The 25149-nt window shown below is 41.4% G+C and overlaps 1 protein-coding gene and 1 long non-coding RNA gene across 2 annotated transcripts; one reads left to right on the top strand and one right to left on the bottom strand.

The window, feature by feature from the left end:
• Positions 1–16115: 16115 nt before the first annotated feature.
• On the bottom strand, positions 16116–17964 carry LOC138111810 (uncharacterized). The gene is made up of 3 exons (XR_011151460.1): positions 17877–17964; positions 16396–16877; positions 16116–16261 (listed from the first exon to the last, which is right to left on the bottom strand). It is a non-coding gene; the product is annotated as an uncharacterized lncRNA (long non-coding RNA).
• GSC (goosecoid homeobox) lies at positions 17454–19374 on the top strand. The gene is made up of 3 exons (XM_069018170.1): positions 17454–18161; positions 18377–18636; positions 19047–19374. The coding sequence occupies exons 1-3, from the start codon at positions 17471–17473 to the stop codon at positions 19197–19199; spliced, it is 1104 nt and encodes a 367-aa protein (XP_068874271.1). The 5' UTR covers positions 17454–17470; the 3' UTR covers positions 19200–19374.
• The last annotated feature ends 5775 nt before the right edge of the window (positions 19375–25149 follow it).

Below are 25149 nucleotides of genomic sequence, written 5' to 3'. Positions count from 1 at the left end.
AATAGAAAAATTCATAAGTCATGCGCCATAATAGGGAAATATTTTCGTTTTGGCTGTGTGCACAGAGGACATAGGAATGGCTAAGGAATAGGTGGGGAGAGGTGATGGATATAATAGATTTACTTGAAGGATGCTTTGAAATGTTTTAAATCCTGCTCAGTAAAAAGTGATCACAATCATTTGTGGTAATAAAAGGATTTACAAAAAAAAAAGTTAAATCTCTTATTACTGGTTCCTGCAGGACTTGTTTTCTGTTCTCCAATAAGAGAATAAAACCAACACCATGTACCCAAGGTGGTCTGTCATCCAGTAAGAGCAACAACCAGCAAGAAGCACAAAAAAGCACACACTTGCAAATGATAAACATGCAGGAATGTGTTTGTCTTCTAATACAAAAACAGTTTGGAAATAACTTTTGATTGAAAAAGTAATAAATTACTACAGTGTGTTATTTCACCATTTATTCATCTGTGCATATTTATATTACACCAATCAATATTTAATTCAGCTCATGATCCTGCCACATTCTATTTATACTCATGTATCTATATCAGATAAAGTTTTTACAACTATGTGGTGAATTCCAGTCATGCAGTTCTGATTTTTTTTTATTTGTTTGAAGAACTAAGCAAGTGAAGGGGATGAATTGGAATAATAATAATAATTTTTAAAAAAGGCTTAAGAATAATTTCTTGCTAGAAATAGAGAAGTTCAAATATCTGAGTAGAATTGGCTTCAAACAAAATGTATTTCTTCTTTTCTACTTTTTTTTTCTACCAGTATAATTACAGCTTGTTTTTAAAATTAGAAATGTAGTACAGGCAATGCCAAACCCAGCAGAGCTGGATCTACAGGGTTTTGATCATTTTCTCTGGCACACACAAAAGTCTACCTACTGTATTTATTACAGTAGCTCCTCAGAGGAAGTCAGAAACGCCATGTTCATTTTACTCATCAGGTTTCACAAACACCAATTAGGAAGCTGACTTTTGATTCCCATGACCCCTCTTCCTCCTTGAGTTTTGCATCTTAAATAAAATGCAAAGGAAAAATTGTAGGAGAAGTCTTTCTCAGATGGATATCTTTATATACACATACACAAAAATTCATAGGCATACACATAAATACATACATGGATATGCACACACACACATGCACACACATATATACACACCCAAAGAGTGGGAGTGGTTGGGGCCTGGAACAGGCTCCCCAGGGCAGTGGTCACAGCACCAGCCTGACAGAGTTCATGAAGTTTTTGGACAATGCTCTTGGGCACATGGTGTGACTTTTGGGGATGGTGCTGTGCTGGGAGTTGGACTTTGATCCTTGATGGTCCCTTCCGACTCAGAATATTCTGTGATTCTATACCTAAATGCACCTATATTTATGTATATATATGTATCTATATTTCAGAAAATGTATATTGCATTTCTGTGTCCCCACTCCCTCTTCTAAAGGTGCTGAAAGGTGTGATGGGGGTCCCAGCAGCACTGGCTGCTGGTGCCAGTGAAGAAGCACGCTGTGTCAGGCTGCCACCTGAGTCCTGTTTGTCCTGTCTGTGGTCAGACCAACTCCTGCAGCAATGACAGACAAAAGCTTTTAAGATTATCTGTTTTGTGTGACCAGGAGGAAGCTCTTTCCCATGCTGGGATTCAACCACAGAGTCTCAGGTTGTCCCGGCTCTCCCTTGTGGGGGCGCAGGGGCTCCAGCACCACAGGGTCCCTTTGAAGTCCTGCCTGCAGGCTCTGTGTAGAGCATGGCTTGCACGCTTTGGGATCAAAGCCTTACACAGCGACTTGCATCCAGGTGCAAACATTGATTCTCTATTTCTCTGCTCTTTTGATTTTGTCTCTATGTCTACTGCTTATCTATTTCTCTGTTTTCCATTTCCCCTTACTTTGTTTTGCACTTTTAATATATTAACACACTGGGTTTTACTCCGTTAAGCTAAACTTCTCAACTAAATTTCCAAACAGTTAATCCCATTAAGTTTTTTATTGTATTTGAAGTGGATTTGTCAAGGAAACAGTATTACTGCAATTTATAATTGCACTGCAGCACCTTTTGGAGACAACTGTCTTTGTGTTTGGAACAGGATATATTAAATGGAAATTGAGAGAGAATTTGTAAGACTTATTTTCCACTATTGCAAGCTTTCAAGTACTTAATCTGAAAAAGAGATTATTTCTTTTCTCCTTGTGTCCAGGAGACAATGTTATAATTTTTAATAAATATCATACAGCCTTGGAAAAGCATTTAACCAGCTTCATAGGGATATTACATTGCAAGCAAAGTTCTTCTATGAAAAATTCTTAAATGTGGAAAATAATCTGAAATTTTGGACAAGCCATGTCTCACTTATTTGACTTTTTTTAAATGAAGTTACAAAATAGATGTTGTCCCCAAATACCCTGATCTGCAATGATTAAACTTAGTCTTATGTGGAGGCCTGGTGCAAATCCTCTGCATCATAGCTTAATGATTTATTTTGCTTGGTCCTGAATTTGTCCCTGTTGAAGTCCAAATGTCTTCCAGGGGAGTTGGTTTGGACCGCGTAGTCTGTGTGTGATAAAAAAAAATAAGTCTGCTTTGAATAAATGGGGCTGGGTCCAGGGCATTATAGGGCATGGCTTTGTGGGCGTGACATAAATATATTTTTATTCTCAGATAGGGTAGCTAGAAGATACCCTGAGGTAGATCTCTGCCCCATTGCCTGACACCAGAGGACTGCAAAACGAGGCAGAAAGTAGCCTGGCCACTCCTGGGCAAATGCTTCTCATTTCCACCCATTTGGGTAGAAATCCCTCGTGGGAAAGCTGTCTATGGGGTGGCTGCTGGGGAGGGCAGGAGGGAGGGTAAGAGGTGGGCAAGTGAAAACTCAGTATTGCTGTGGCTGCAGGGCAGAGCAGATTCCATCTGGATGTGCACATGGGTTGTCGGGAAGGACCTGTGTGCCCCTCCATGAGAGCCAGGTGCTGTTTAAGGGACCTTCAGGGCGGATCCAACCTCTAAGGTTTCCAGATCCCCTCCATGGGCTCCAACAGGGCTGTGTGCAATGCACTGATTTGCCATCAGTAAAATGTTTCTTCACTCCCCGTCCCTTGAGCTGGATTATGTCATCATGCCAGGGCATTAACCTAGGGCTTGTGCATCTAAATATATTTGATTTTGGGTTTTCTTCTCTTCTAATATTACAGCTTTGCCTGTAGTTTATAAATACTCCATTTAAGGAGCTATTTAGCAGTAACAACATTCCTGAGCTCAATCCAAGAATTGAGCTAATTATGGCTCCCTTTCAAAAATCTATTTCCACTCCCCTCCCAAGACCTTCTCTCCCCTGTGGTCAAACAGACTGAAGATAATAAAGTGCAAAAAACTCCTACCTAAATAAACAGAGGAATTAATTGGATATACTGTCACTGACAGATTAGTAAATCCCAGTCTTGCCTTACTTATTTATGAGTCATCCTGCTGTGTGGAAATATTTGTGCAATACCCTGACTTAGAAGAATTATATTCAAAACCCATAAAACCAGAGGTTTTTTCGGCATCTTCCCTAAATGGGATAAGGAAAAGTAACAAGTAATATGTTTTAGCTACTCATTAGCTGACTAATGCAACTGGTGATAAATACAAAAAAGAAAGTTTCTGCTCTTGCAAATTCATAATTGTTGCATTAATTTTTCACTTTTTCATTCAAGAAAAATCATGTCTTACAGTGTCCTTGGAAAACAAGCCTTCTCTGTTTACAGGCAGTGCAATTCCACATTCTTGGTATATGGAACACCAAATGTCCAGGGATAGTCAGCATCCTGGCAGAGCGCCATGCATCTTATTATATGGTAGGAGAGCCAAATTTCCTCCTGCACAGTATGTCTATAAATAAATTGCTTCTTCCACAAACAATTAAATAGAAGCATTTTTCCAACCAGCATGCAAATACAGGGTATTTTTCTTACTGCAAGCAATAGCCAATTTATATTTGTTTAAGGTCAGAATTATTTTAACAATGATATTAAAAATGCCTTCTCCTGAGCTTGCACAGGGATGTAAAAAAAATGTAATGAAAAATTTTCTTTAAATGACATTTCTTCACTTGTAAGGATCTGGTGTAAAGAAGTCATCCTTCAACTCTCTGTAATTAAAGTGCTATATGTACATTTCAGCAGGCTTGTTAAAGGCTGACACTCAGTCTTGAGACTGCATTTGCATTCAGCCTGTAGCTTCTTTGGGGTATTTGTGCAGTTTATTTACACAGTGCCTAGAAAAAATAACCTCATAATTTATGTTGGTGACTCTAAGGAGATACTAGAAAACAAATCGATATTTCGTGATTCTGAATCTAAAATCTGGGTATCAGTAAACTGTCATTGAGCTCCTCTTATCTCTCACTCTTTTTCAGAATATGTGGTTGTATTTTTATGGGCTTGACTAATAAGGTTATTGAAATAATGCAGGGAGGAGGTTAGAAAATCTTCATCTGGCTGCTTTGGTAACTTAAATTTATTCTAAGAGTCTTAGAAGGTGTCTCTGTTTTTCAATCAGATTGGCATTGTGCCACATCACCTCTTTCAGAAGTGAGAAGCAAAAGGAAACTACAGTGGTACCACACAGTTGAACTTCAAATATTGACAAAATTAGGACACTCCAATATGTGAAGTCTATCTTATTGTGTGACTTTGTTTTGCTACACACGGAATGGCTTAGAAACCATGGGGAGACAGGGACCTTCTTTTGTTCCTTCCAAATCTCCAGTCATCATCTAGAGTAATTAAGCAATGTATTTACAACTTTTCAGCTTTTTAAAAGGTTTCCTGAGAGTGAGTGATTTCAAGCTACCTTTTTTCCTTCCTCTCATATAACAAAATTTACATGGCTTTTCCTTTTAACTTCTTTCCTCTTCCATTATGAAAACTCTTTATACACTTAAATAGTATCTCCCATTCAGAACTACTTCCAGAAGGAAATGCTTGCTGCAGTGGCATCCCATATGGTAAAAAAAGGATGAAGATGTTACAGTTTTTATCAGAACTAGAAATTAGATTCCTTGCATTACAATTAGAGACAGTATTAAAAACAAGAGCTTGGTAAAAATGCTGACTATATTATTGAACAGTGCAAGCAGTTAATGTATTTCTTGTGAGTACTTTCTCATGAAAACCAGTATTTTTTCAAGAATTTTGATCTAGTGTGTGTGACATAGTTCCTCTGTGGCTTCATCTGTGCCTCCCACTTTGAATGGCAGCCAGAAAGGTGTCATAGATAGATTTAAGCGGGCCATCTTTTCTTAAGACAAAGTATGTTCTTAAATAATAAATGATCCTAGCAAGTTGTTTATTACCAGCAGTTAATGATCTGTTTATTAGTTAAAGTCTGTGGCTGTTAACACTCTAACAAATCAGTTCACCCTGTTAAACATCAATTTTGAGTACATTATTGGTATTAACCATACAACGAACTAAAACTGTTGCAGACAGTTGATTTTATTGCTGTGGCAGAATTGTATAATAGGAGGCAAAAGTGTTCAGTAGGGTACTGCTGTGGATAGATTAGGTTACATTTGTTTGTATTGGTTAGCAACTTGCTTTTATCCATAGTGAATGTGTATTCTCTTTTCCCAAATGTCTCTCAAGCAGTTTAAAGTCCTACATGCTGTAATTTCCATGTTTTTAAGAGGGTAAGGATTACTTTTGTGTCCATGTATATAGTTTGGAATTTAAAAAAAAAAAAAAGTGGCTTAAAAATTAACATCTAGAAAGTGTGTGAGATGAATAACTTGCTTAAAAAAGTAAAAAAAAAGCTCAGAAATAAAATACTGCTAACACTGCTTGTTTGCCTGAGCAATTGGCACTAGATCAACTGGTTTTCCAGACTAGTTGCAGCTACTGGGAGGAACAGACAGAGACAGAGTTTGAAGATTCTGGTGTTGGCTCTGTGTTAAGCTGTGCTTCACTTGCCTCATGGTAAAATCCCACAAGCATCTTCAAAAAAATAGAGTTCCAAATAGAAGGCCTGGGATAAGATATTAGGTGATCTTGATGAGAATACTTGGTCTTGAGTGGAATGGTGCTCTACAAGGTTTTGGCTCTGCCTATTCCCAAACCATAAAATACATGGATTGCAATTTTGCATCCGATCAGGAAACAAAGCTGTAAAAGTAGGTTCACTCCTAGGGCTCAAGTAGTGGTAATAAGTCTGGCAAGGCTGGATAAATAGGTGTGAGAATTACATTCCAATCTGCAAATTCAAGAGTTCAAATCTGTTCTTTCAATTTTGGCCCACTTCTCATAAAAGGTAGCTCTAAATACTTTCAGCATTTAGAAATAATCCACAGATACACTGGCAGAGAGTAAGCCCCAAAAGCTTTTCTCTAAAATGTACAAAGAATACTTTTTCCCAATCTGCTTGACAACTGAATTATTTTTAGGGTTGTTTTCTATGCTAGATTAATTGAACTGAACCAAAACCTTGTACAGGTCCAGTATTATTTCTCTCAGTTCTGGAGGGGCTGGTTTGAATCTGTTTCGAATCTTTCTTAATTCAGTTGAATTCAGCTAAAATCAACATAGTTAAACCAGCAGTCAGTGGTTCATAGTGCTTGGCTAGTGCAAAGGCTATCTCAATTTAAATTTTTAAATATTTAAAATTAAATCACACTAACATTATATTGATAATCTACAACTTGCTTGGGGTAGAACAAATTACTGGAGAACGTGTTGTACCACCACAACTGTAGCTGTGGTCTAAAAGGTCAGTACAGAACAAGAATTCAGTAACAAAAGTGACACTTTGGACCCTGAACAGCAGGATGTCTAGCAGAGCTTTCTGTAATGGTATTAAAGTGTTCAGCTCTTTTCATGTTTGCCAACCAATTTTAATGTCCTGTTGAAGGAGGAATAGGAAGACCTGTGGTTTATACCCAGTGTCAACAACAAGGTAATTTCTCTAAGCGTAAGTACTGCTTTCTTGAGAGTTTTAATTACCCTCGAGGTCCTGTGGTTTTCATCCAGACTTGCAATTAGCCAGTCATCCCACAGGAAGGTATTTGCAATGTAATCTGAATTAAAACCTAATCCAACTCCTGCTAAAACCAAAGGTAATGTAGATTTGCTGAAATTCTCTCTCTGTCAGTTTGTTGCCCGTGTAGCTTGTTTAGGGGCTTGAGCTGCTGCAGCTTCCCTGTCACTCAGGGATCACCTACCCTGCTTCAGAGCAGTCGTAGAAAACAAAGCGACAAGAGAGGTGAAGGAGGACAGCTCAGCTATCACCTTTGCTAGTCAGTGGCACAAACTTTCCCACTTGCCTCTGGGAACACCAAATCACATTTTGAACTTGCAAAAACCGCAGATTTTATAGACCAGTGCTATAGAAGTGATCACATCTGAAGTCACGTTGCTCACTGTAGCCTTGAGGGTTACTGCCTGCATCTGCAAGTTTCTGCAGTCGGTGTTCTGAATTTGTGTGCGTTATAAGCACAGCACGACTACACAAAGTCAGACATATCCAAGGAAATCTGTGGTGGTTGCTGTTAGAGTGGATTATTAGTGTTAGGAATTCGAATGCATTGACACTTGCTTCTTGCCTGAAATGTTGTGATCTCTCTATATATTTGTATGTGTTTATATATTAAAATCCTGTGTAGGATGGCATGAATGTTAAATGTGTTTTCCTTTCCTGAACACCTTCTACTGTGCCTTACTCTGCCCTGTTTATACAGTGCCACAGAGAAATGAGTGGTTTTAATAGAAAAACCTCTGACTTGTTTCTGGTAGCATATATTTTATCTTATCAATGCATCACTATGCAAAGTTCTGCAACATGCAGCCAAGTGCCAAAACAATAGACTCTTACTGCACTTTTACTTTCCTTCAATCTGTAAGAGCAAGGCTCCATTTAAATCCCTCTAAATGAATATTGTGAATTACACATCAGAGAAAAGCATATGTTTTACCAGCCAGGCTTGAGGGTGCTCAAAATCAGCCCTCAGTTTCAAGTGACAGACAGCAGGCAGACTAACAGAGCAGTGGGAGGGTGAGAGGGAAGTTGTATAGGCTGGAGAGGTCAATGGGACTTGAGCAATCCACAAGAAAGAAAATAAAAAAATTATTCAACTTTATGTCTCACGGTTCTTTGTCCTTACGAACACTATCTATATGATTGCAGCCACTCTCAGCACAGAATTACTCTACCTGCAGTAAGCAGACAGAAAATTCAAATGCAGTTTCAGCATTTAAGGTGTTACTTTTGCAATTGCTGGATTTTCTCTTCTGGATTTTAATGGAGAAACAGCACCAGTTCAGTGATTTCAGAGTAAGCGTGTTGGTGGAATTGCTGTGCATAGTCTAACTCCTGGATTGCTTAAGAGTGAATGTTTCAATTTTCCTCCTTGAGCCTTGTTTGTGACTTCGCAACATGCAACACAACCAAGTGTGGAATACAGTCCAGAAAATTTAAGACACAGTCTGAAGGCTGTTTGTGTATCACTCCCTCTTTGAGGACAGAGCAAGCAAATGTCACGTCAAGTTAATGCTTTTGTTAACCACAGCCAGTTCTGAAGTCGAGGCATTCTGTGCACAAGAAAGTCAGATTTCTTTCAACATAGCTCTTTCCAGAACTTGATGTTCATGTTTAAATCATTTTAGAATTAAGAATCCAGTTGTTTGGGCCAGAGTATAGACTAGGGAATATTTGTACAAAATATTTAAAGTTATTCTCTGGTTTCCCTGGATCCTGCTAATGTTTCAACATGGGCCGGTCTCCTTTTGTTGCAATAGGGCAGGCTGAGGTTAGGAAAACCTAAAATTAGTGGGATTTAAACTCTAATACCTAGACTAAAGTATTAGTCATCTGGTGACTGATGCCTTAAGATGTCTTTTTAAAGAAAATATTTTTCAATCAAAGGAAACTAAAACAGTGCACTACCTGCTTTGGGCAGACTGAGAATATGTCTGTCTATTGGAAAATTGGTTGGGTTACTAAGGTTCTGAAATTTACCCCAAACTTTTAAAAGTTTTATCTTATGTATGTTACAAAATGAATATACACTGGAACTTCACATGACACCTATCACGGGTTTTTCAATATTTAAAGATACTCAAGTAGATAACCCTTCAGATAGAGCACCAAATTAGTGATGAAAATAGGTAGATGTTGCTGTCACTAACTGCTGCTTCAAATCCATTTTCATGCCCTGATTGAAACAGCAAATTCCATAACCAACATGAAATTCAAAGGTTTGGAAAGAAAAACTTTTGTACAGACAGTTATTGTGAGAGCTATTATTGGGCTAAAATTTGGTGTTCTGAGAACATCTGGAGTCTCAGTAAGACTTTTGCTCTTGAGTGGGATGCCTTTCCTTTTTTTTAGGTCACTTCTGAACATGAAGTAGTAAAAACCCACAGCCTACTTTAAAGTAAGGCTGCTCTGTGAACTATGTTGTCTCTCTAGGAGCATGCAGAAAGATAGGGAGAAGATCTGCAACTCACTGCCTTCTTCAAGCTGTGCAGATGCTCACAGTACATATGATGAGATGGCTGAAAGGCACAAAATACCCTCAGTAAGAAACCTTTTCCATGTGAAAATTCAGAGTGTATCAGAGCACTCTATAAATTCACATTCTTTATGCACTGACTTCCTTGGTTAGATCTTTCCTAAAATATCTTACGACCACTGGATTTTTTCAACATTGTAGCAAATGCATGCTTACTACCCTGAGGCTAAACTACAGTGAAGAATTGGCACAAGAAATGAAGATATCCATCCATCCATCCATCCATCCATCCATCCATCCATCCATCCATCCAAAGTTTTGAGCATATTTAATCCTCAAATCAGTTGCTAATGTATGTTGATATATCCACTACAAGAGGCAGGATGGGGAAAGAACCATTATTCCCTCTCCCTGAGAATCTTAACCAATGGCAAAAGTCACGTAAGGATTCATCCTCACTCCCAAAAGCATGTAATGCCACATCAGCACATAAATAAAGAGGATGTCATTGATAAAACTTCTGAAAAAGGAAATATCCCTGACTTTTGGCTGCTGTATCATGTTCTCTGCTCAGTTCCTAGTCCAGAATTTTATCTGACTTCACAATACTCTGACCTCTTGAAACAGGCATCAGGCCCAGACTGTGATCTTGCATATCTTACCAAAACTTTGGAACAAATCCATCAGAAAACCCTGAATTTACATTTTCTTAAAAGAACAGAGTTCCCTTCAAAAACAAAAGTTTGGAGACTGGGCTGTGTGAAAGCAGTGCATAGAATTAGAAAGAAAATAGAAATCAAAAGGCAAAGTGTCTGGAGACAGCTGCAAATGGATAAATACTGGCATAATATTCCTGATTCATAGGAGCAGAAGACATACTTGTTGCTCCAAAACATTATATAATCCCAAATTATAAAAAATTTCGAGGTCTCATTAGATGAGATTCAAAGTATAAAAGGTACATGCTGCAAATTTTCAACTAGAGGTGGACACGTATGACAGGACTTCAAAAACCTAGTTCTGGTTAGTTTGGAACTAGATGGATAGTTAGGAAGGGAATAACCATAAATTAATCTAGACTTCAAGTTAATCATAATTAAATTTAACATTTTCTGGTGGCTTTCAGAAATGTATCAAAACACTTAGGTATATCAATATTGTAAATTAAAATGTTTTTAGAAATACTAAAAAGAAACAAAATCCAAACATTAAAATATCATATAAATACAACTTTTTAGTTCTGTCATCTAGTGGTTTGAGTCCTGTGTTCAATTTCGCAAATTATCTTTGCTGGAAATAGGCTATTTTTGCCTAAATTAGAACACAAATGGGGACATGGTTGACTGACAGTGTGGTAGAGACATAGATTAAAGTTGAGAGCATTAGTAGGTAAATATAATAATTCTTCCACTTCAGTTACTTCACTTGATGATCTTGTTCTCCTGTCTAATGTAAGCACTGGTCACTGAAACAGATCATAGTGATATTCAATGATATTATCAAAACATCTTCTAACCAAGATAGTAATTCTGTAATTCCTTCTGGCATATTTGCCTTCCTACTTCAAATCTGTTACCCTCCACTATATATTTCTCCACTATAAGTTTATTGGTTTGGTTTTTTTTTACTTTGGACCTTCATTTTTACTATTATTATTTCCTGGATTTATAAAAAATGCAAATGATACATATTCATGATATGTATTTGGCACACTTCACTAGAAAAAGTCTACTAGATTTCAGTTATACAGTGTTTGGAAATGATAATGCGACTTTTAGCTGGAAGATACTCTCTGTTTCACTTCTGATTCAAAATCACTGGCAAGTACCAAGCAGACTTCTGTAGGCGTGGGATTGGGCTCCAGTTCTAGTTCCACCATGGTAAACACTGTTAAATTAGACTAGTCATTTTCACAAACTCTAAAGCTCATAGAAAACCATGGAAGTCTGAATATACATCGTGTGCACAGTACAGAAAACAATGCAGTAGCTGTCTTTTGTACAGTTGACTTATTTATTTTTAAAGCTGACTTTGTTGCTCTAACTCCCTTGCAAAGACTTTTGAGGTTCTTTGCATTACAAATAAAGAGCTACTTTGGGTGTAACCCCCAGGGCCTTCTCAGAGAGAGGAGAGGTTCTGGTGGCACTAAGTATGTACAGTTTATACTACAAAGAAGATCTTTAGCCAATGTAATAATACTTGGGTGGAATGATAAGTGCTGACCACACACAATTTCTGTTGATTTGTAGCTGTGTGTGCTCAGGATCTCTCGTGGTTTAAAATCCAGTGTGCTACATGACAATCCAAAAACTTAGCTCAGTTATTGGAAAAAGGCAAATCAACAACAGAAGTCTTAGTTTGGTTTACGTTTGTCAATCAGGAAAATGGTCCTCTGGCTTTGTTTGTTTGTTTGTTTGTTTATTTTAATTGCTCTACTTCTATAGTACAAACCCTGGCACAGAAAGTGACCTAATAACATAATGAGCACATCTTATGCACACTGTTTGTAGGGAACAGATACACACACCTATCTCCCTATCTACCATTATGTGTGACTGTACGTATAACATGAGGAATTAGGATGATCTCGTCCTTACAGAGAAAATTAAACTTCTAATAGGTTAGAGTGAAGCCATCTTGAAGCTGGTAAGCACACTGCTACAGTATGTTCAGCTTCCGGGAGAAATTTTGGCTGTTGGCTGTACTGTGATTGAGATCCACTTTTAAAACTTGGGTCAGTCATGTGTGTGCAACAGACCTGCTACGTCAGCCTCTCTAGCACGTCCCTTGGAATGAAATTTTTCTTAATGTAGAAGTCCAGATCATCCCACTTTTCTGAGCTTAAATTGGTTTGATCACAGTATCTTTGAAGAAAGTACTGCACTCAAACTGCTTTTGATGGAAAACAAAACTTCCAAGTAGCAGGGCATTCTCCTGTTGACTCCTGCAATTGCAGCCGAGGACCCAAAGTGTTTGACCCCACTGTCCCCTTGTAAAGATGCACTGTTTTAAAAGATTCTTCTTTGCAACAATCTGCTCACTTTAGATGCAGATTCTTCTGTTAAGAGGAAAAGTCTTTTTCTTGCTGAGTCATTAATGTTATATGTCCTTATTTGCCAAACATGCTGTTCATTGGAATACGTATGAAACCTGCAAAATAATCTCAATTCCTTTGTTCAAATTAATGGAAACATATGAGAGATTCTGCTTTCTTCACTAGATTATATCACATCAAACTGAATCCATACCAGCTTTTAAATTGCTATAGAATTTGAATTGTCTATAGCAGAATTTGTCTATGTTGACTCGTTACAATTGTGAAAAAAATCACCCCTGACCATTAACAAAAGGGGTAGTGTATCTTGAGAACTCTGTGTATGACTAACTGACATATACAATAAATACAAATGTGACTACAGTAACAGATTGAAATTATATAGTTCATTTAAACCTTTTTCCAACTTTAGCTTAGTCCCCGCTAAAGCACACAGGAAATAAACATATTGAGCTGTCTGGCACCAGGCAACTATCCAGGTCCTGTTCTGTCTAGCACTGTGCTAGGCTTATCCATCTAATCAACATTAGGAGGTTTATTTATGTGAGACAGATATATTAGTAATAAATGAATTTATTCAGTAGCTTGGTGGATTTATGCATGTACAAAATCATTTTAGTTTAAGGAGACTTAAAACTGAGTGACTCCACTACTTTTATGGACTGTATCCTGAAGCCCTTAGCACATTCTAGTCTCCTCTTCACAAGAAAAAAAAACCCAAGAACAACCCAAACCACACAAACCCACACACGCACACCCCAAAAAAACCCTAAACAAAAAACCAAAACACACCACCAAAACAAAACACTAATTGAAGTCAATTGAATGTTTACTGGAGCAAAAACTGCAAAAGACTTAAGAGCTGGTGAAATGCAAGTGAACATGAAGATAGCTAAGGGGCATTTCAAAGGGTTGTGGTGTATTTATATACATTGTATGCAATATTCTATGTATAAAAGTCTGTTTCAATTTTTACAGCCCAAGATAGTCAGTAGAAGAGAAACAGCTGACAGAATTCAGAAGGGATATCTGGATTTTCTTCATCACACCTATTTGTACTTTAGACAGACTTTGTTTTAAGGCATTAATTTGACATGCGAGTCAGGTCTGTGCTACGTTGAAGCCTGTTTTCACTGATTCCTCTGTTGTTTTTTAGAAAACAAGACAGAGAATTCTCTTTAGTGCTAAGGTTTATCCATTTCAATCAGACAGTGAGTGGCACATTCTCACCTCGTTCGCAGTTTTTAATTCCAATTACTTTTGAAATGTCCCTTCTCTTTCCCCCCTTATGCTGCCACTTGAAAGTTGAAATGCAGCAAGAATGTAACGTTAGGTGCCAGTTTTCTGAATTACAGGGTGACTGCTTTAGCTGATCCCAAAAAGCAAGTGTCTTTTTATACCGCATAAAAGCCTGAAATGTTTACATATCAAAAGGCTATAGGCCAATTTCTGTCAAAATTATACATGAAGTTAAGCAGTACAAGCAATTTATTTAAACACTAGTCATTGTAGAAAAATTCAAAACCATATGCTCTTTTAGCAGTTTTTCACAAATGCATTTGACCCATGACTTGGCAAGACATGCATGCTTCATAATTTACTCTAAATTTCAAATCCCCTTGACATTTAAATAAAAGATCTTCATTAATAAAGTTTATATGAATGAAAACTTTAGAAGCTGATATTGTTAGAGGGAAGCTTTCGGAAAAAAAAAACCAATCGCGTTTCTGCCTCGTTTTCAAATGACTGACTCTCCTAATCAGTTCAAGATAAGTTTATTCTGGGAACAAATTACCGTAATTTCGCATTGTATGACTTTTATACTTTTTTTCCTGGTGAAGCAATGATGCAATCAATTTGAAACAAACGTGAGGAACGCTGCAGGGTGATGGCATTTATAAGCGAGAGATGTGCCGCGAAGAGCCGTTTCCGTGCGGGTTTCGCCGCCGGTCATCCCCCAAAGCCCTGGTTCACCCCCTCGTTATCCCTCGCGTGGGGCGGGAGCCGCAGCCAGGACCTGGCCCCGAGGCGAGTCCCGGCCAGGCGGGCGGGCGGGCTGGGGTGCGGTGCCCCGGGCCCCTCCCGGCCGGCCGTCCCTGCGCCTCTCCCGCCGCCAGGCCCGTCAAAGATTCCGCCGGGAAGGCGGTGGGTGCGTTTTGCATCCCCGGAATTATTCCTTAATATATTAAAATAAAAAAAAAAGTTCGATTTTTCAACAAGCGCATTTTCATAGACTTGTGTACGGTGATTGCTTTGTATGAAATCGTGTTTGGGTAATAATATTGAAAATCAGCGCCGTGTTTACTGTATTTCATACCTAACAGCTTGCTCTGCCCAGTGCTATGCTTCTCTTTAGATCCCTCTTTCAACCCATGCTGTGACCACCCTCCCGTAACAAACAATTGCTTAGCAACACTATGCAGCACAATTTTGCTTGTGTTTCATTTGTTATTACAATTTCACCCCGACATTATGTGACAAGTGATTGTTTGTTTAACACAATTTTCCGTTTGCCAGGTTAGCGAAGAGCGCATGGGAAATGAGAAACTCCGAGAGAGGGTTTTGCGAAGCGGGTATCAAAACCGGGGGTTTCACGGCAAGGCGACTCAGATTAAAACAAAACAAAATAAAAGAAACCTTCCCCACTGGGGGGACAAGTTATTTGGAAAATATCATTTCTAAATTAGGAATAAAGGTAAGCTTTGCAGCGTGGTGGATCATCCGTCAGGGGAGCAAAAAACTCTTTGGGAAGCCGAGCCCTCACAGCCCGAGCCGTGTGTGTGCTCCGCCAGCGCCGCGGCTCCGCCGGTGCCCCACTCGCGTCCCGCGGCGCTGCTTTCACCTGGGAGAAGCCGGACAGGCGCGGAGATGAAGCTCTGACGCGAGTGATGCTAAACACCCGAGAAGTCGGCCCCGGCGGGGGTGTCTCCACGGAGGGTGCCCCCACCTGCGAGCCCCCGCGGTGGTCACCCGGTTTGTTCCCCGAGGGGCGGCAGTCCCGGGGCTGAGAGCTGTCCCCGCCGCCCTTCTCCCGCCGCTGGGCAGCGCCCGTCCCTCGCCGCCGCCCCCGGGCCCCCAGGGCACCCGCGGGATGCTCCGGGCCGGGGCCAGAGCGGGCCGTGCCTCCGCTGCCGGCCGCCCCTCAGGCCTGGCTCTCCCGGGGATCCCGAGCCCGGCTCGCCCGGAGCCCCGCTCCCCTCCGGGGTGCACAGGCCACCGGAGGGATGCTGCCGCGCATTGCTGCCGAGCCGCTGAGGACGTGAACGAGCATCCCGATGGCGGCATTAAGCTGGCGCTGCTCTGCATGCAGCGTGACCGGCTGCGCTCAGGGAATTACTGACCAAAAAACCCCAACAAACCCAAACTCCCTCTCCAAGCCCACCCACAAACAAACAAACAAAAATTAAGGAAAACTCTAAAAACATCAACAGAAAAAAATTTCACAAATCTAACAAAAAACCGCCGAACCCTCTGTCAAATAGTTTCGCTTTTCATTAAATTTGAAAAACTTGCATGAAGTTCAGGTCTAAATGCCAAAGACGGAAAGAAATTGATACACAGACAAATTGAAGTAAAAACTGATGCTGGTATATTCACATTGCGATGTATCAACAAAGCAAGAATTTAGTTTTGGCATTCTTTTTCCTTAACGTTTATACGGGTCTTTCTCTAGAAATAGGTTTCAGATCATTCTCAGGTGCGGCTTTAAATCCTGGAATATCGAGGAAAGGAAGGATAAAGTGCGAGTAAGCGCTAACGAGGATATTCTTTGGTGAGGAAAAATAATGTGTTCCTCGTAAACGGACTCTAATGGCTTGTTTCCATTTCATGCGTACAATTTCCTACCTTGTTTGATGGAGAGTTGATGGGGTAAATAGTCTAATCTTATTCAGTTCACCTCCTGTGGATTCCCAGGGACAGTCGTGACAGACGAAGTATTCTGCAAATCACAAGAGCCAGCTACCAGGAGAGCCAAACCTCTTAATAGGAAGAGTTTTAGGGATTTAAAATGTCTCCATTTAAAAATTCACGGAACATGCAAAATATAAAGTTCTCTGTATCGTTGCAACTTTATGAACTTTGTTTTCTAAGGTAGATAATTAAAGATTAAAAAGAAAATAAATAAGCACCAAGATAGATCAGAAAGAAATCGGAATACCTACCACACCCGGGGATTTGAGATGGCACTGGTCTTTAACATTTGCATCTCTTGGCTTGTTTTAAAATAAAAAGTGATACCTGACTGAATCTGTCTAAAAAAGGGGAAAAATTAAAAAAAAAAAGAGAGAAGTTTACAATATTTACGCGTCCTTGTTCCGCCAGGTGACCTAGGAAAATAAAAAAAACCAAAATAGTTCAGTTACTCAGTGAAGACGTTGTTGCTTTACTGCATAAACCTTAAGTCCGAGAAACGGGTACTCCTCAATGCCCTTTCAGTGCTCCGAGACGGGGATGCAAGATACAAATCCTGCTACAGAAACACTCGGAGTGGGGGGGCGTTGCATGGTTATGTGGCAGTTTATTTTTTTAAAAAAGTACTTCTTAACCAGTTCGAAGCATAAATGATGAATCTGAGCTTTAGACAGAGGAAATCACACCCACTAATGTGAACTAACACGACCAAAGCAGGCGCATAATAGACAAGACTAGGAGCTGCTAACCACTTCTACACAATGGCATTAATAAGATTAACCTGGGCAATTAGCCGGTGCAGCAGAGATCAAGCCTAAATCTGGGGCCTTTCTAAAAAGCCTACTAATGGAAAGGATTACGTTAATTTCATTAATTCTCAATACACAGACTCAGGCTGCTTTCACTCCTTTGTGTAACCCCCACCTCTTCCCCACCAAAAAAAGGGGAGAAAAAAAAATCAAATCTGGTTTTGTTTGTCATCTGCATATTACCAGGAACTAAATCCAGGATGACGTCGCCTGGGTATAAAAAAGGGAAGAGGTTCAGATGGATTATACTCCGAGCAGCCCTCTGGGTTGAGATCAGTAAACAGGCGAGAGTTGAGGGGGGAAAGTTCCAGGGGTGGATCCTGCGCACACGCACACAAGCGCGCACAGGCACACACGCACACTCTGCCCGCAAGCTGCCCTCGGAAAAGGCTCTGTTCTTTTTGCTCCGATCCCTTTTTAAAATTTATCCGAAAAGTTTCGATTTCGTGTCCTTCCAGCCTCTCCCCCCCCCCTCCCCAGCCACCACCTACCCTCCCTCCCGCCCTCCTCCCTCCCTCCCCCGGCCGGTCCCCGCCGCCCTGCCCCGCACGGTTTGGGGCATGCCTGTGAGCATGTTCAGCATCGACAATATCCTGGCGGCCAGACCTCGCTGCAAGGACTCGGTGCTGCTGCCCCCGAGCGCCGCGCCCGTCGTCTTCCCCAGCCTCCACGGGGACTCGCTCTACGGCAGCGCCTCTGACTACGGCGGATTTTACTCCCGGGCGGTGGCTCCCGCCTCCGCGCTGCCGCCGGCCGTCACCGGATCTCGGCTCGGCTACAACAACTACTACTACGGGCAGCTGCATGTGCCGGCGTCCCCCGTGGGCCCTTCGTGCTGCGGGGCCGTGCCGCCCCTGGGCGCCCAGCAGTGCTCCTGCGTCCCCCCCGCAGGTAAGGCGGCCCCGCGTGGGACGGGGCGGACGGGCTCCCTTTGTTCCCGCAGTCGCGGGGCCGGAGGGGGTGGCGGGCATTTGGTGGCCCGCAGGAGCGCGGGTGGGCGGCGGGAGGGGGCTTTTTCGGGACGGGACGGGACGGGACGGAACGGGAGTGGGGGCAAGCAGCGATCTCATGCAAAGCCTGTCGTCGACTCGTCTGTCTGTCCGTAGGTTACGAGGGCACTGGGTCAGTCCTGATGTCCCCTGTTCCCCATCAGATGTTGCCCTACATGAACGTGGGCACTTTGTCCCGGACGGAGCTGCAGTTACTGAACCAGCTGCACTGCAGGCGAAAAAGACGGCACCGGACTATCTTCACTGACGAGCAGCTTGAAGCACTGGAAAACCTCTTCCAGGAAACGAAATACCCAGACGTGGGCACCAGGGAACAGCTGGCCAGAAGGGTGCACTTAAGAGAGGAAAAAGTGGAGGTATTTTGTTTTCTTTTTCCTTCTTCAACCCTCTCCCACTCGCACTCAAACGCGCTCGAACCGGATGTATCGCTGCGCGGCTCCAGCCCGGCTCGGCCAGCGAAGGGAGAGCGACCACTTTGCGGGGGCAGAGGGAAAGTTTTTTAATATTTCCAAGTGCCCTTCCTTGGGGCAGCCGGCCGAGCCTGTCACAGGGCTGTGAGTGACTGTCGGGAGGCGGCTGTGCCTCCTGAAGGCGCCCGGCCGGTCCCACCCGAGCGGCCGCTTCCCCCGCCTGCCTCCCTCCGTCCGAGCGCGGCTTCCGCACACCGGCCTCGGCAGAGCTCCTGCAGGGCTGAGGTCACACTGAGGGTTTGCATAGTTCTATTTTTATTTTTTTCCATTGATAATTTAATTTCTTAACGTAACAGGTCTGGTTCAAAAACCGCCGGGCGAAGTGGAGGAGGCAAAAGCGATCATCTTCGGAGGAATCAGAAAACGCACAAAAGTGGAATAAAGCGTCTAAAACGTCACCGGAGAAGAGACAAGAGGACGGGAAAAGTGACTTGGACTCTGACAGCTGATACTTTTAAGTGGGGGGGACATTTCCCGTGGACTGTCGGATACGCTCCGGAGGATGCTACTAATCTTGCACAAGATCTGCCTTGTTGGAGGGGGAAAATATCTGTATATAATGTGCAATGCCCCGAGCTGATTGCGTGTAAATAAAGTGTGTTGCGGAGGTGTTGCACAGGTAGACGGCGGCGTGTTTGTTCACCCTGCGCCGCGGGGAGAGGGAGAGGAGGGAGACGGGAGCGGGGAGCGATGGTGCCCAGCTCCCCGGGGAGCAGGGCCGGCCTGGCCGGCGCAGGTCCTTGTTCGGCGGTGCGGTATCACACAGTGTGAAAGCGGCGGAGGGCAGCGCTGGCAGGCGGGCTCCGCTCGCCGCAGGCCGGGCAGCGATGGCGGGTCTTGCACCCGGAGGGAAGCGGCCGAGGCCCGGCCAGGCCGATCCCGACGGGAGCAGCCCGGTGCGAGCCCGAGGCGGCCGGGAGCGAAGCCCGCGGCTCCTTCCGGGGCTCCCGCGGGGCCCCCGCGGCGGTCCCGGCCCCGTTCGCCCGGCCGCGGCCCGAGCGCTTCTCCCCTCCGGGAGCGCTGCGGCTCCCCCCGCCGCGGCCCGGCCCGCCGGCCACGATGCCCTTCGGAAACACTTGCAGGCGAAGCAAACCCGGCCCCACACTTGTTACTCCGTTTCGTCTCCCTGCTCTTTCCCCTATGTCCCCGCGGTTGTGCCTTGTTGTGTTTCCAAAGCGTTTGTCTTTGACCCTCGCTTAGAAAAGCCGTCTCTCTTCAGCGGTGTTTAAAGTTACTGTTAATAAATTTTAGACATTATCAGATGAATTATACGCAAGGGGAGTACGAGCGTTTGTGTGCTGCTTTCTTGGAGTGTTTCAGAGGAAGTTGCCAATGGAAGTTTTCTCCCCTTTTAGGCAGCACCTTTGCAATTCCGAAAGGGGTGACAGCCTGGTCTCGTTTTACTCTTCCCTCTGCAAGGGCCTCGTGGTAGAGATGTCTATTACCCCTTTAAAATAAACGTTCATTTTCCTTTTCCTTTTTTTTTTTTTTTTTTTTTTTTTTTCTGTGACTCTCCAGCTCAGAGCTTGTCATTTCAGAGAGGAATCACTGTGGTCCCCTCACGGTATTGTGTTTAGGAAGACCCTTTCCTTGCCTAAAAGACTGTCCATAAACTTAAAACAAGTAACCTGAAGGTGTAAAGCCAATTCAGATGATCTCTGGCTGGAAATCTTCATGATGTGCCTTTCATTCAAAGTTAAGTGGTAGGGAGGTGATTTTATTTAATTATGGCTAATGCCTAAACTCACCTGTATCTATTCAGCTTGCCTAGTTTAGACAAATTGTTTTTTACAAATGTGCTCACCATCACTTCCAGTGACACTAGAAAGGGTCAAATGCTGTGTTGCTTGCCCTTGTGCCTTTTCCTATTTGTTGTGATATATCCAGCTTTTTATGGATGTTGTAACATGGTGCATAGTGCAGGTGTTAGTGTGTTAGAGCCAGTCTTAGTCCCCATCTGCTCATATAACTTTTTAATGTTAATGTTTCCACCTAGATGTGGTATCTCTTTCTGAGCAATCTCTCACTGTATCACGACGTAGGAACAGCTGCTGTGGAAGAAATTCAGTGTGGTTTTATGTGAGCCAGTCCTTTAGGGGGCTAATAGTTCCATAGCTACCGCTCTCTTGAAGAGAAGAAATTTAGGCTCTTGTTCCTCAGTGCAACAGAGGAGGAAGGGTAAAAGTGAATGGATTCTTCTTCTTGGACACATATAATGGTTTGGTTATATGGAGCTATTGCATTTTGGAGATGCTACCCTATTGCTGTGGATGCATATTTGACCTCTGCAAACGATATTGAATTACAACACAAGAGCACTAAAAATTAGTTTTCAGATTACCGAAAATTAGATTTGAAAAGAAGTGTTCTGTTATGTTATATGCAGGAAGTCTCACTGAGTGGATTTTTAATGTCATCACCTCTGTATTTAGTCACTGTTAGGTTTTAAATTGCATATTTAATTTGCAAATAAAAGCCAGGTCTAAGGATAATATTGCCCAAGATTTTGCAAATGCTTATATATTTGTGTTACTTCCATGTGTAAATATCCTTACTGCCACAATACGAGCTTGGTAAAGTTTTGTTTTGCATTTCTTTTTGTGTGGGGTGGTAATTTTGTAAGTCACTACTAAGGATTTTAGCTTCCATAGTTGAATGGGGGAGTTAAACTGGATCTGGGTTTGTAAGAAGTGGGCTTTAAAGATCTTTTTGATTACCAATGCAAGTTACTTAAATTTGCAGTACATATCTTTAAGGATACTTAGACTTTTTCAATGGGAGCAAGGTTCTTGAGAACCATGGAAGCTCCAGGTCATGGAACATGCCAGTTCATGGATTTATTGAGAACTTTTTGTTCTGTGGAAGCATGGGGTGTGACATAAGAATCAAAACTTTGTGTTCCAAAACACAGTTTCTATCCATGGAATTGTGATGAAGTCACCACTGATTTCTTTACAATCACACTGTACCTTTGTCTGTGTTAGTTTTTCAATTTTCTACAAACTCTTGATTACCATAAACTTGATCTTGCAGTCACAGGTATCTATTGTTATTACCACATGTAGGTGTAGACCTACTGAAGTCAATAATATGAAGTTAATAATAAAATCTAATTGAAAAGCAATTTTAATCTTGACCTAAAAGCTTAACCTTACTTACTAAAATGGTATTTGTGCCATTAATAGGAGTAGCTGTCTCATTCTTTTTCTCACTGGTGTTTGTTGAAAACCTAAAGGTTTCATTCTACCTTTTTAGCCTACAAAATCAGATTCTGTGCCATATGGGAGTCTAATAGTGAAAAAAATAGTGAGAAGATTGCATGAAAAGGATCAAGAAAGTTGAAAACTAAATTATTGAAAACATGAGCGTGATTGTAACAAGGAGATCTCTCATTCACTTGTGCTGTTTTGTTGGCATAATCCATCTCTAGATGTCTGTCTGGATTTTTATTTTAGGAGAATTCCTACATGCCAAAATGCAAATGCCACGTAGAAGCTTTCATTATTTTCTCTTTCTGTTCATGCAGTAGGAAAACGTCAAAGCAAAGTACCTGAATATGTGCTATGTTCCAGCAGGTTCAGTTCTTACAAAGGGGCTTTGAAAGAGTTGTTTGTGGTTCTGTTTGTTAACACTTGCCTAAAAAGGAGACCAAAAGAGAATTTTTTCTTTTAATTTATTTGGTTGGTTTGTTTTGTCTATATCTCCTCCACTGCAACTTACAACCTTGCATCTTGAGCAAACACATTCTCAGAAGATTGAAGTATGTTGTATTGTTCATGTTACTGAGGTACTGTCTGGGTTTTACAACAGGAGTTCATCTTCTTGCTGTCTTACTAATTCTCTATGAAATGTTGGACTTCTTTCTTTCTAAATTTCTGTCTGTAGAAGGAATAATATTAATTTCAGATCTCACAACGGAGTTAGGTTGAGTGGGGGATTATAAGAAGAAAAGTAAGCTACTTTGGAGGTTCACCACAGTAGTGCAGCCTTATTACAGATAATGCTATGCATTATAGGAGTAATAACTAAATAATTATACAAAAGAAGCATACACCAAATAAATCTCCTTGACAATTAAGCTGGCTTAGGTTACGAAATTCTATTGAAAGGGAAAGGTAGGGAGAGCAGTGTGTAATAAGGCTCCAATGCAGAAGTTTTCTCCTGTACAGAGGTAGACTCAGTAATCTGATGTGCTAGCTTCATCATGCCATCTACATTCAGATAGAAAAAATTTATATTTCTATTAATACTCTATTTACCATATTTATTTCTGTAGTTCTTGTTTTAATGAGTAATGCTGGAAAGCAGAGGTCAGAATTTTTTTTTTTTGCTTGACATGAAATGATTTATTATCAGCTGAGAATGTGGACTTTTTTACCTTTCAGTTTTACTAATACTTCAGTGAACTGTTTTTGAGCTTTACTATAATGGGATCCTGGGAATATAAACCATGCAAACTTTCTTACACGTGACTTGTGAAGCAAACGTTTGGATTAGTGGAAGTTATAAAAAAATGCAACATTAAGGTGAGTTCATATTTTTTGTGCTCCATCTGCATTTATTGGTTCTCTGGGGTTAAACACTGTGGAGCATAAAGGAACAAAATCCTAAAGAGTTTTTGTTTTGTATTTTAACCCCCTAGGGTTTCATTCCGTTTATGCTTTCCTACTTCAGAGACCTGGTGAGCCTGGACTCAACCTAGACAGGGAAGTTTAGTCAAATTACCTTTTTTCTGGAGTTGCTGCTTACCCTGATTTGATTGGAGTCTGTTACAAAGGTAACAATTATAGCTGCAAGTTATTGGATTGTAAGAAATTAATGCAACTTTAAAGTGGCGTATCTCTGTAAAGTATCGACAACTTTAAATACAGAAACCCGTGCTACAATATTCTGATTCATACTGAAAATACCCAAATCTGGAGAATTCAAATTCTAAATCAGAAAAAGGAATCAGACTTCTTATGCTTTTGTACTCAGGATACAGTAGATGTCTACAGACATAGGCTATACTCCTCAGCACATAAGGCAAAACTTAAGGCACAACTGAATAGATGGAGCAAGAGAGAGATCAGGAAACTTGTTAAAGCACAGAATTACCTAGAGTCAAATGTTGAAAGTTACTTCTCCTCTGCCTTCTAAACGATGTCTGAACACCAGTGTTTGCATTTCTTTTCTACTCCTTGTCTGGACAAAGATGCCAGCTTACCTTGGAGATTTGGAGCTTATACCTCCAAACATGTCGAACACATGTGCAAACCTAGAAGTTATAATCATTCCTTTGCATTATATCCAGGAAAAGAGCCTTCCCCCAAAACTCTAAGCATTGAAATCCCACCAGAGTTTGCCTTTATTTGTTTATATAAGTACAACACCACCACCACCACTTTTTTTTAATGCCTTTCTGTCTTTGAGGGAATTTATTCAATGTTCAATTTATTCAGTGACTGCAGAGTGCTTTCTTAACAGCTTGTGTTGGGTTTTCACTTTCACCATACCATGGCAAAATAGACAATTTTGGTGAACTGTAGCCCCCTTACTCAGGATTCAACTGTCTCCTTCACCAGGCTGCCTGCAGGGCTTTTTCTCTCCTTGCTGTCCAGGTTGGGTGCACCTGTGGATATGGCAGACTTAGTATGTACTTTTCCTGGAAAAAAAAAGCCCAAGGAATGGGGAGCCAGATTCTGATGGTGTCAATTCAGCAATTTGGTTTGTAAGGAAGCATCACAGACCATTGGATCTGCGCTGCAAACTACAGTGCTGGAATGAGCTGCTGAGAACAAGGATGAGAACATCTGAAGCTGGCATCTCTCTTGACTCAAAGGTGTTATGAGTGTAGAACCTGAGCATAACTGTATTTATTTCCTTATTTGGGGATTTTGGCAAACTGTCAAAGAGCTTAGCTGTGAATTTTCAGAGTGATCCTGAGGTGGGAAACTACTGTTGCTCCATTTTGCTGTTGAAGTGCTGAGGTACGTCTTTCTCAGGGGGACACACAAGAAGTCTTTGGCACAGTGTGGGGAAGCAGAAGTGATGACATTTTTTCACTGTTGGATTTTAATGCCATCACCACGTTTTCCTGCTGTCCTACTGGAAATTTGACTTTTCTGGTGAAAATTAGGCCTTCATGGTTGATGTAATTATATATATAATTTCACTTGGTTCATAAACAAATTACATGTATTTTTGCCATGTCCATGAAACAAAATTGAAGGCTAAATTAATGGAAGATGAGTGAATAAAAGGACAATATGGTTTGGGTGTATGCAAGACATATTTTTAAAAGCCACAAAATCAGAGACCTAACCTACTTTGTTTGCACACCCAAAAACTCTTGCTGAGTGCTGCATGTGCAAGGAATGCAGTACCAGCAGAGAGCAAGTAACTTTCTTTGGAAAAAGA

Source organism: Aphelocoma coerulescens, chromosome 5 (genome assembly GCF_041296385.1).
Source record: "Aphelocoma coerulescens isolate FSJ_1873_10779 chromosome 5, UR_Acoe_1.0, whole genome shotgun sequence".
In the NCBI taxonomy this organism is placed as follows: Eukaryota; Metazoa; Chordata; class Aves; order Passeriformes; family Corvidae; genus Aphelocoma; species Aphelocoma coerulescens.
This window is presented reverse-complemented; position numbering and strand designations above follow the sequence as displayed.

Excerpts from the sequence above, each read along its gene's own strand:
- GSC (XM_069018170.1), top strand. The coding sequence starts at position 17,471 with ATGACGTCGCCTGGGTATAAAAAAGGGAAGAGGTTCAGATGGATTATA. Across the intron at positions 18,162-18,376 it reads CTCCTGCGTCCCCCCCGCAG|GTTACGAGGGCACTGGGTCA; the intron begins GTAAGGCGGCCC and ends GTCTGTCCGTAG. Across the intron at positions 18,637-19,046 it reads TAAGAGAGGAAAAAGTGGAG|GTCTGGTTCAAAAACCGCCG; the intron begins GTATTTTGTTTT and ends TTAACGTAACAG.